Genomic DNA, 12,545 nt, shown 5'->3' with positions numbered 1-12,545 from the left:
CATCATTGGCAAGAGAGGCCCATTGGTCTTGCAAACTTTATATGCCTCAGTAAGGGGGAACGCCAGGGCCAAGAAGTGGGAGTGGGGGGGTATGGGAGGGGGGGAAGGGCATGGGGGACTTTTGGGATAGCATTGGAAATGTAAATGAAGAAAACACCTAATTAAAAAAATAAATTAAAAATTAAAAAAACAAAAGACTGTCTCAAGCATACAGGAATGAATGTATTCCAGGAAAAGATGAGCAAAGAAGAAGATGGGAACCTCTCATGTGTAACTCAGTAAGCCATTATAAGTGCCTCAGACTAACATGGAGAAAGAAGATAACAAATAGTAACAAACCAGAAAAGCCAAGAAAAGCTGTAAGAATTACTAACCATCTCTCAATCATAACCTTACTTGTAAAAGCTACAACACCCACCAGTAAAGAGAAAGAGACTAACTGATTACATTTAAAACAAGACCACAGCAAAAAACCAAACAGACAACAATACTTGACCCTTGTAGCTGGAGAGATAGCTCTGTAGTTTAGAGCACTAGCTGCTCTTTCAGAGAACCCAAACTTGGTTCTCAGTATCTTACAAAGGTTATCTCAGAAGTGCCTATAATTCTAGCTCCAGAGGACTAGACACCCTCTTCTGGTCTTTGTGGGGACCTGCACACACATAGCACTCAACCACATGTACACATACATATTCACATAGCAAAATGAAAAGAAAAATAATTATTTTTAAAATTTATTTATTATTATACATAAGTACATTGTGTAGCTGTCTTCAGATGCATCGGGAGTCAGATCTCATTACCAGTAGCTGTGAGCCACCATGTGGTTGCTAGGATTTGAACTTAGGACCTTTGGAAGAACAGTCAGTGCTCTTACCCACTGAGCCATCTCACCAACCCAAGAAAAATAATTCTTAAAACAACAACAACAACAGCTCTCGCCCCTGTAAAGGGTTGGTCTGATGCGGCTTGTGTTCTGATGCTAAATTCTGAAGTTGTTGTTTTCCCCAGAGAGCAGATCCTCACATACAGCAAGTGATGCTAAGTGGACCTTGCACCCCAGTTTAAGTGGTTATAGAAGTCTAGAGCCTGTGATTGGGAAGTGGAGGAGAAAGGAGGCACTTGAGGATCAAGTGAGGGGGTTTCAGGTAGAGGAAGGGAGGGGAAGAAAGGAGGAAGAGGTGGAGGAGGCAGCCATGAGAGAAGACATGAGTGAGTGACCAGGAGAAACAGCAATTAACAGGGGACTTTATAGCAGGAGAGTAAGTCAGAATAACTCCAAACCTACCCAATCTAGGCTTAGAGACTGTACATAGAATCCCTGGATTGTGTCTTTTATATGGACCAGCTAGGATTATAAATTTATTTTACCGGCCCCAATTATCTGTTCCCTCTAAGAAACAGCTCACTCATGAAAGTCAACTTATGAAGTGAATGAGAACCCCAGAGAGGCTGGAATCAGTAGCCTGTTCCCTGGTGAATAGAATCCAAACCCAGATTAGAAGACATTAAGAAGGCCACTACATATCAATAAAAAGAATGCATAAAAAAGATATAACTATTTTAAATAAATGCATTGAATGTTGGAGACATGACTTTCATAAAGCTAATAAGCCTGGCTCACAAAAGAGGAGGGCTGGACTCACAGACCTCTAAGACCTTTCCATATTTAACTACACATTTAAAAAAATATCAATCACATCTTACTATTTCTCAAGAGAGGTTTCTTTACATATTTTGACTTCATCCATTTATAAGGCAAAATGGGGCCAGATCCAGGCTGTTTAACACAGCACTACTACCTGTGGACATCTGGACATCTGGACACGTAGAAAGAATTGTGCATTCAGAGGACATGAGAACATAACCGAGACATGACACACTTTTCCCAAGGGCTAGTCACACTGCCCAAATCTCCCCTTTCGTTCTGACTTATTTCCCTCTCGTATGTTACTTTGTCTTAAACAGCAGCGTTCACGTAAATGAAAGACTCCTTTGTCAAATATATCAAATTCTGGCTTCACTGAATTACAGATTCTTACATGATTTGCTTCTTTTCTTTTTATTACAACCAGATTTTCCAAATCATAACACAGATAATTGGGTTTTTCATGGGCTAGTAGTTTGGCCACACACACTGTCTTTGTGAAGGACATTGCATCTTCTATTTTGTAAGCATTTGCTGCACACTTGTGGGTTCTTTCTTCAGACATTATCAATAGTAGGTAAGAACTAAAGATCCCCAGCTTCAGGTTCCAGCTGGCCAGGTACCCTCAGCCCTCTCCTTTCTTTTACTATCGTTTTGTCCCACATTCCTGCCAGGGACCTAAGGCTCAGGGTAGAATTTCCTTCAGGACATCCCACCCCACAGACTCATTCCATAACAGAAAACAAATGGCCAGGGAAACAGTGCGGCAGAGACACAGCAGACAGCGAGGCAGAGCTGGGAGACACATGAGTGACCCCAGATTAGGGGACATTTTTCAAACAATAAGAAAGCATTATAGCTAGAGTCAAGGTTCTAACCACAAACCTTCCCCCTCCTCTCTCTGAGGAAGGGTGAATCTGTACTCTTTCCCGAGGCCACAAATGAATGGTGGAGCACATCCTGACAGCTCCCCCTGGCCTCAAGGAGACAAATCTCATGAAAAAAAAATTCTGGTTCTTATCATCTAGTTGCTCTAAATTTGTTTTTCCGCATACACTCTGGCTGGCTGTACCTGCAACTGTATTTTTCCACATTCTTGCTAACCCTTAGTAGTGCGAAACTCTCAAAGTTCTCCAATATAACAGTCCAAAAGGGGCATCATCTCTACCATAATTGCATTACCAATGAAAACAGAAACACTGCAAATCTTTCCTATCATAGGGCTTCAGTTCCAACAACTGCTGGTTCCTATGGCTGGCTTACTGTCACATTTGGCAGTGTGTGCATAATTTGATTCACAAGAATCATTTATATATCATGGTTACTGTGTGATGAATATTTTCTCCCAGAAATGTAGCTTTTAAAAATCTGTTGACAATGTCTTGAAATGCTAACAGCAAAACTAATCAAAATATTATTCATCGATTATGAAACTTAACCTTTACAATCATCTGATATAGCAGTTCAAGTGCATTCACAGAGGTCTCTCTAATTAGCATGATGGACTAGACATTTTATTTATGATTTGCAATTCTAGTACAAATTTCCATCATTCCCAAATAACAAGTGTATCTCTTAATAACTGAAAAATGAAGTTCTTTATATTTTAGACATTTAATCAGGATCATTTTGGGTAGAGATTATTTTTTGTATTTATAGCCCATTATCCATATCACCACCCACTTAGAAATCTGCCTTTCGCCTTTTCATTCAGTCACTCCTAGCTCCTGGGTTTTTCTGTATACTTGAATCCACTGTGGGATCTACATTCTGTCCCATTTCTTGTCTGTCCCTTTTCATTAGCACACAGCTCTTAGTCCTCTGGCTTTAGAAGAAATCTCTGTAACTGAGGCAGGCAGGTGAATAAGCCCTGGTCACTGTGGAACACAGCACAGCAACCTGATGAGTCAGCTCTACCTAGAAGCTCTCCGGGAACCACAGAGCTTTGCAGCATCACAGCAGTCTCCCTCTGTCTCCAACCCTTTCTTGCTTGCTTCCTTCTTACATACAATGACAACTAGTAAATACCTTGACTATCATAAGCTGACTCAGCATGACTTAAAGTAGATACTTGCAAGTTAGGCACGGTGGCACATGCTGGTAACCCTAGCGCGCTCCTGGGGGAAGGAAACAGTAATATCAAGAGTTCAAGCTCATCCTTGACTGTATAGTGAATTCAAGGCCTGCTTGAGCAAACTGAGACTTTGTCTGAACCAAAACCAAAGAAATCCAACCTCAATAAATTAACTATTTGTAAGCATAGCAAAAACCTTTATATTACTGATGAAAATTCTCCTTACTTACACACGTGACTGCGTTTAGTTTAGAAGCAGCTTAAATCTACACACTTGCTCTTAAGTCCTTTGCTTAGAGTCCTCTATGTCCTACATGGAGAGTTTCCTGCTGAGGCCAGATGCTGCTCCCTGCTTCAGAGCTCTTCTGAAGCAGAAGTCTATACTGTATGTTTTAACTAGTGTACTATGCTGTTTGTATTCTTCAGTAATCCCAACCATTTGTGGGGTTTTACCTGAGGAACAAGTGTCAAGTGTGCCTCTTACTTTAGAGGCTTTCTACTTTAGGTGAGTGGGCCATAGAGCTTTGACAGTTCCATCCTTTTGGGGAACCATCATTTTCCTAGCTCAAGCCCATTTGTCTGCGCATCCAGAGAGCTTAGAAGCCGAAGAGGAACTGACACTCAGTGAAACCTCTCCACCAGGGGCTCTCATCGGCTGCTGCGTCTGGTGAGCTCAGAGAACAATTCACAGACACAAGGGTACACACAGAACAGAAAATAACAGGGGATGGGCTGGTGATATGCTTCTGTCTATAAAGATGCTTGCCCTGAATTCTATCCTGGGCCCACACTGTAGAATGGAAGAGCTGACTCCTGAACTTGTCTTCTGATCTCTACATGTGTGTCAAGTCATGCACCCCCAAAAACTGCAATAGAAAACATACGGTAAACTGTGTGTGCTAGTATGGAAGAAACAATTAGATAGCAATGGTATTTGCTGTCCTTTGCTTTCCGATCCTTAAAAGGAGGTGGCAGAGGAGATAAAGCCCACTCCCCAACACCGCCCTCCCCCCCATTTTAAGGAAGTTTTTAATAACAAGCAGGACAAACAACCTTTTTAGGACAAAGCATTTTACCTTTAGAAATGCTGTTTTTTTCCTAATTCTATCATTTAATAGAATTAATGAAAAGAATCTCTAAGGGTGGTTAGAGATAAATACTATTGATATCTATACCATGTAAGTTGTCTATGACAAAAATTATGAATTTGTCTAGAAGTTCTAGGTATGTGCTTTGGGATAAAAATATAACAATAACAACAACAACAAACCTACCAGAAAACAGTTCAAGAGCAACTATGTTTTTTAAAAGGGATATGTCCTACCAAAGTACAAACTTCTCAGTTTGTTATGTGAAAAATGTAATTTAGAAGGAAGTGTTTGATTTTGCGAATCATGCTATATACTCATCTATTAAATGAAAGACTAAAGTAGATGATGACAAAGTCCGGTCTACTCCTAGAGTCTATGTTCTGTTTTGGAGATGAGACTGACGCAGATATATGACTAATACATGACTGTACCCTGGCTTGTTACACAGTTGTCTGTCAATTCACATTTTCTCACTTTTTATCAGCTTCACCATCTGCCTTTAAAATAATGGCTCCCCATAGAGAGCTGAGCTGGCTGTAGTTTCTGCCTGTGAGGAAGCACAAGCTCACTCAAGGTTTGTTTAAAGTCGAGCATAACTTGACGTGGTCATGCTAGCTTCAGTGTCAGGTTCACTTTGAGAGGAAAGAAGCTCTGAAGGAATTCTGGTGTCTGTGTCCACAGAGTGTGGAGGCTGGGCATTAAAGACCAAATGGCAGGAAAAGATGAATACCCCCAACTCTGAGCTTCACTGGAGAAGAGGAAGAGGAGGAGAAGGAGGAGGTGGAGGAGGAAGAGGAGGAGGAGGAGGAAGAGGAGGAGGAGGAGGAAAAAGGAGCAGGAAGAAAATGCCTACCACCCATATAATAGGGCAGACGGGGCTGCCAGAGTCAGGAAAGGATCAGACAGTTCATATTTTGCCTGAGTGAATAAGAGATCAGACCTGAGCTAAGTTTAATGGTTCTCTGAGACTTTGTTTATGAAAACAGCTTCTACTACATCTAGTCCCTGACTCAGGACAGCAAATAGCAGGCCACAAGCCTTTTGATGGCCCCTTCAGAGTTTGATTTTAAATGATCAGGAAGTTAAAATTTAAAAAGAAACACTAAAAGCTGAGGTTTCTCTTAATGGAAGTCATATCCAGTTTTTAGAATCCTCTGCAGGTGGAGGGCTACAGAAATTGGAGATGCCTGTGGCTTGGCATCTGAACAGTTCTGTTCCGCTTTTCTCCTTGCCCTGGCTAGAGAACGCTGGCCTGCTCTGTAATGGTGGGTCCATTTTGCCAGAAAAATTCACATATTTGTGGGTGGAGTCAGTTGGGAGGCTGGGAGATCTGTCAAAAGTCTGCATAGGCCAAACACTGCAAGGACTGCCAGGGGTTGAAAACTAAAACCTCAGAGGTTAGCAAATTTCCAGTGTGCATGGAGCCAAAGGTATGCCTTGAGGAATCAGGCAAGTAGTAGACCATTACAGAGAAGGGCGAGAAGGAAGGTGGATGAGTGTGACCCAGGTTCTTTCATGTCACCCATCATGCTACTGGGAGCCTCAGAGACCTCCCTGTGGTCACACTGCATTGTAAAATTGGTTCTCTTGAATTGAAACATTACCTCCAGCAAAGAAGAGGGATGGGGGTTTATATAACTCAGGATGTTAACTAGACCTACAAGCTCCTGCACACACAAAAGATTAAAAGAAGCAAACTCCTCCCCTCCCCCCCGACCCTCCAGCACACAGGTCACATAAGCAGGAAACTGTTAGAGCAGTGGAGAATCTGTGCTAGAGCTGCCTGTGCAGAGAGCAGCAGAGCTGCAGCTTTGTGAAACGTCAATCATGCTGGGATGGGCTGTTAGGTGATTGCAAATGCTTTCAGCTTTCAGGATCCTGCAAATCACCCCAATAAACTCAATGCTTTAAACTCACACTAGATTTGAGTGGAATAATGTTGTTGTTGTTGTTACTATTGGTGGCCTATAGGGGATGAATAAACACTTTTCCACAACTCCCCAGTGGGTGGTTCTCTGTTCATCATCAGAGAACATCAAAGATGGCTGCAAACACAGGGGTGTCTGGTTAATCCTTGGATACTGAGGGATATAATTGTTTAGACAACTAAGTCAATGCACATAAATTAAGGGCATATAGAAAGTTCATTCTGAATTAGTATGTCTCAATGTTTTATGTCTCTCTGAGAAGTGATCTAAAGTTACTAACACAACAACCTGCCCCTTCTACACCGATAGACATATGGAGAATATATTGTTTGTCTATGTTCTGGGGACTAAAGTATGAAGATTAAGACTTCAGAATGCCTGGCTTGGAATGGCAACATAGCCCTAGCTTGTTTACACACACACACACACATACACACACACACACACACATATGAAAGAGATACTTTGTACGTATGCATGCTTAAGTATGTGGAAACCCAAGGGCAACACTGCCTACTTCCTTCAATCACTCTTTACCTTATCTTTGAGACAGGGTCTCTCACTACATCTAGAATTCACTGACTAGCTGGACTGACTGCCTAGCAAACTCTAGGAATATATCCATCTCTGCATCCTATCCCACAGAGCTTGGATTACAGACACAAGCTACTGTGGACCAGCTGTTTTTTTCCGTGCATGCTTCAGATCTGAATGTAGGCCCGAGTGCTTGTGGAGCAAAGAAAGATTTTACTGACGAAGTCATCTCCCCGGTCCTGGCATGAGCTCACTCTTGAGAATTAGATGTCTGTGAGTGTATTAGAAATCATAATGTCATGTCCATCAGGCTGGTGTGGACAACACTGAAATGCTAGCTGTCACTTTCTGGTGATTGGTTGGCCAAATAACTTCACACTGGAAATGATAATACTTACCTTTTACAGGACAGTGGATTGTCACATTTGCCCGAAGGGCTGCCTCCACAGTGCCTCCCACAACAACAGACAGATGATTGTGTTCTGGTTTGGTGACATTTCTTTCAATAGACAAGATGACAGGTGCCTCTTAAATCAAAAGGAGAAGAAACTGTGTTAGGTTTAAGCTCTTGTTCAATGACAAGCATCATTGATTTTTTGAAAGCAGGGAAGACTGCTGGCTTCTTTATCCTCTGTGGTGAATCACACAGATTGCACAGGCATAACTACAGGTACTTAGTCCAGAGATGATGGGTAGGCAAATAATGGATGGATGGACAGATGGGTAGATGATACAGACATTCAAAGGTACTTTGCAATAATTGTGTAAAAAGTGAAGATGTCTTAGCTCCATAACCAAAATTAAAATTAACACCTCTGATAATTTCACAAAAAAACCCTTAGTTCTCAAGATGCAAAATCCCACGGCAGATCAGATTAGAATCTGTCACATATAGCCTTGGTTGAGTCGATACAAGCCCAAAACACCAGGGATTGTGACCATCTGACACTTTATGGGAGGAGGGATGTGGGGTAGGGCAGTGAATCCTGATCAATCCTGTTGCCCTTGGTGATTGTTTGTCAGGATTCAGAAGGCTCTTCAAGACCCTTCCCATTAAGGTAAGAGTAAGCCAAATTCAGTTAACATGTGTACAAAGCACCACACTGTGCTCTCTGCTCAGCAGCCACAAGAGCAGAGCTATTTTTTAATAAAAGCAAAGCTTGCTGGTGCACAAGGTGGTACAGGCAGACACTTCAGCAATAATATACTTCCTAAAATACGGTTTTCTTTTAGGGCCAGAGACAGGTTACCAATTGTAGAATAAATGTTCAAGGCTTATTTGAAATTGTACTGGGAAAGACCAGGTAGGCAGGAGCTCACAACTCCTGTAGACCTTCTCCTAACCATGTACACATGCAAACTTTCTGCCTGCTGGGCTTTCGTAGGAGTCCCAGTAAAAGTGCTCAGTGGTCTCATAGCCATTCACCTCACAGTATGTAGCTGAGAGACACTCCTTCTCAAACTATCTAAATAAATGCATGTCCACTTAAAACAACAGGTTTCTGTTTTGTTTTGTTTGTTGTTGTTTTTATTGAAAGGAAGTTGCTGGGGTACCTCTTTAGGACACCTCTCTATACTGCAAAAATTCTTCATTTATGAACTCAAATGAGGCTATCTCAAGTTGATTAGCACCATTTGAAGAAGTCAGAATTTAGCATTTTAATTAATGTGAAAAAAATCCACATAAAATCTGCACAGAAGACATAATAAAGAGAAAGCCATGGGGTCAGGAATTTATTCAAGGACTTTCACTCCTTGAAATTCCATACTTAATGAACTCACTCATTAACTCGATCAGGACACATGCTTTGTCCACCTATGTGCATATTTATGTGAGGCAGACAAGGAAAATGTAAAATAAGAACACATGTGCTCTTGATCTCAAGAAGCCTGGGCTATGGAAATTTCCATTCTTTCTCACAATGCCCGGGGGCAGCAGAAGATTATCCTGGAATAAAAATAATGGGACTTCTCTGGCTGCAAGAGGTCTTTGGTTGTCACAGGGCATTCTCTGGCTCAAAAGGACCTCAATCAGCTCTATCAGAAGTCTAGGTTACCTGAGGATGGACTTAGGAACAGACTTAGGAGCACTGGTAGAGGAGGAGTCTCCTATTCGCTACATGAACTACATGTTTCTGTGCTTGTTTTAAAGGAGCTAGTGAGTACAGGGCATAGCCTCCAGGAGAAACTAAAGGCCTGTAGGCTCTACCCTGGGAAGGCAGCCAGTCTCTGGTTGTCCAGACTCAAGAACCTTTCTACACCAACAGGTCCAACTTTCTCAGTTTGTGGATGACAAGGGCCTGCCACATAGCTCAGCATCTAGGTGACCAAACTGCATTCTAACCCCTGATATTGTCTCTATTCTCACCTTGGTCCATGTAATTGACAAAGCAGAAGAAGAGAGAGTAGTGAGCAAGGGAGTGGCTCTCCTGTTTCCTTCCAGCCCCAGAATAGGATCTTGCCACAAGGAATTGCTGCCTATAACTTAAACAGGTAAAAGTGATCTTCTCTTGTAAGAGGCACTTTGATACAAAATGTCAATGCTCAGTGTCTGTGAAGACATAGGCTGGTACAAAGTCATAACCCATGGGTAGGCAGTGCTAGCTAAGGATTAGCCGGTGTGCCATTGAGAGGAAAGAGCCAGCTTTAGTGATTCTTCTTCTTTGCCTGATGGAACTTTAAAAAGTCTATAACATCCACGTTGCCAATTAATGTCCATTTCACTAATCCCAAATTTGTTGATATTAAGCCTTATAGACACTGTTTCCGGAGACCTAGGAACATGTTTAAAGACCAAGCATCAAACTCATTCCAAATCTACTAAGACAGCATTCTAGGTTCATCCAGCAACCTGTGTTTAGACAAGTCCTACCACTATGGTGACACAGTCAAGTTTTAGAGTTCTAGCACTTCTGACAATAGACGAAACAGCAATCACAAGACCATCGAACACTCTAGGTATCACCCAGGGGCATTACCTGCATATAGCACCAGGGAGCTTTCCACGTCGGAACCGAGATGACTGGCTACAGAACATTCATATATCCCTTGCTCTTTCCTTGTAGGATTTCGTATCTGCATCTTCCCAGTTTCATCCAAAATGATCCTGTAAAAGAATTACAGTGAGACTATATACAAGTAACATTCATGATTGCTATAGGGCCATTGCAGGTTAGGGAGAAGCATGGAGTCCTAGTGGTGATCATGTCCAGTTCTCTGCCTAGAGGAAGAAACTGTATCTGGGAGAGAGAGAGAGAGAGAGAGAGAGAGAGAGAGAGAGAGAGAAGCTTCCTCCTTGCCTTAGATTAAAGTGTGCTTTCAGCAGGATGGGATTTGGACATAAATACTCTCTTCCATCTTGATTTTATTATAGTTTATAGGAAAAAAAAATTTAGGCAAGCTGTACATCTAAGCAGCTTCCGGGAAAAGGAGTGGCAGAGAGAAGGGAAAAGCCATGCCATCTGAGTTGTGCAGACACAAATGTCAGATACACTGTGGACAACGTAGTCACATGGCAAGGAGGCAGATTTAGAGAAAAAGTAAAGAAATATAAGCTATCAAAGAAAAGAAGAAGGAGGAGGAGGAGGGTAAGGGAAAGAGGAAGAAGGAGGAGGAGGAGAAGAAGAACATGCTAGGTTCTGGATAGACACAGGATAAGAAAAAAGAGTTCCATGGTTCTGAGTCAGACCCAGAACCCCAGGACAACCACACTGTGATTTGCAAAAAGTGGCCTAGAGTACGAGAATTCTGGGAAAGAAAAGTAAAGCCCTTCCTTAAGCAATAGTTCGTCTGCCTGTCTATAGAACGGCCTAAGGTGGGCCTGCTCTCCTAGGGCCAAGTCTCCTCCTTGAGTGATATGATGTGATTGACTTGCCCAATTTTAATGTTAGGTCTCCACCTGGGCCAGTGACTCTATTCTCTTGACCATGTATTTTTCCTTAATGGGCCTTAATCACTTTTTAACAATACTAAACAAATTAAACTAGTTCCAGGAAGCCAAATATCCTGTTTTTTTTTTCATTTGTTGTTTCTAGATTTTGTCTAGATATATAAATACACACACACACACACACACACGCACATGCACACAGCATTTCTTCTTAGGAGAAGAAATTTGAAGATGTTTCCAAGAAAACTACACTGGGCATCACTACAGTCCTACCAGGGGACTCTTGGTACTCACTTCACAGAGGGTTGCAGCAGCGCTCCATCCTTGGTCCATGTGTATGTGGCCTCCTTGCTGGGAGTAATGAGGCTGCAAAGTATATTGATGGTCTCCGTGCTTTTTGTAATGTACACTGTATTCCCAATCCTTGCATTTATTGTTTTGTTAAATGAAACCGAAGGGGGTAGAGTTTGCCTCATGAGAACAGGTCCTTTTGGCTTAAAAGTCAGCTTGCCTGAGTTTTTCACGGTGGGGCTTTTAGGAACTCTTTCTGTCTTCCCTCTGAGCTGAGCCTCAGGTGCAACTTCCTCACGGATGCCCCTCCACTGCACAGGCGTTGGCTGTGCCTTGGCCAACTCAGCTACCAGCTGATATATCATCTGGGATGCGAGGTCGTCGTTGGCCTCTCCCGTCTCCATAAGCTGGCTCATGTTTCTTATAAGCTCATCAAATTGGGCTGTGTCCATGCTGTATGCTCCCTGTTTCATGGCTGCTTCAAACTGCTTGTTCTTAAACTCCCAGGAGTTATCATTTCCTTCAGAGGTCCTGCATGGCCCGAACAGGGCTCTTAAGAAAGGCTGCTTATTCATTTCACCACTGTGCAGATAAAGGTCATTTTTGTTATTCCACATCTGGCGCATTTTATGCCATGTGGCTCCCAAACTATTGGCTTCATTATGGTCCACCCCAGGGTGACCCCTCACGTGCTCTCGTAGGGACGGGTGTGCGATGAGTCGGTTGTCAGTTCCAATGAGCTTGAGAACGACTGTCTCCTGTGCAGAGCCTGCAATGCATCTGTATACACCAATGTCAGGAGCAGCAAGACTATGGATTTTCAGTGAACCTGACTTGGTGATGCCAAGCTGCTTAGAGTTCTTCAGACAATGGCCATCCTTCTCCCACTGAATTAGAGACTTCTGGAAGCGTCGCACTGGGCATTTGATGATCACAGATGTATTGAGCAGCAAGTAGGCTCTACTGCCAACAGTCAGGTTGATCCTCTTCTCTTCCCTCGTCTGGATATAGACTCTCCGGACACCAAGAATCTGGGGTCCCCTTTCTCCAAGTCTTGTCTTCGTTCCCAGTTTCGCTTCTGCAGGGGAAA

At 42.6% G+C, this 12,545-nt stretch overlaps 1 protein-coding gene across 2 annotated transcripts in view; it reads right to left on the bottom strand.

The window, feature by feature from the left end:
• Adamtsl3 (ADAMTS like 3) overlaps positions 1 to 12,545 on the bottom strand; it is a 270,398-nt gene that overhangs the window by 31,174 nt on the left and 226,679 nt on the right. For both annotated transcript variants that reach the window (XM_029480045.1, XM_021167800.2), the window contains exons 21-23: positions 11,459 to 12,533; positions 10,254 to 10,381; positions 7,674 to 7,802 (exon numbers count right to left, since the gene is read on the bottom strand). In XM_029480045.1, coding sequence (XP_029335905.1) covers positions 7,674 to 7,802; positions 10,254 to 10,381; positions 11,459 to 12,533 — 1,332 coding nt within the window. The remainder of the gene's footprint in view (positions 1 to 7,673; positions 7,803 to 10,253; positions 10,382 to 11,458; positions 12,534 to 12,545) is intronic.

Source organism: Mus caroli, chromosome 7 (assembly GCF_900094665.2).
Source record: "Mus caroli chromosome 7, CAROLI_EIJ_v1.1, whole genome shotgun sequence".
Lineage (NCBI taxonomy): Eukaryota > Metazoa > Chordata > Mammalia > Rodentia > Muridae > Mus > Mus caroli.
This window is presented reverse-complemented; position numbering and strand designations above follow the sequence as displayed.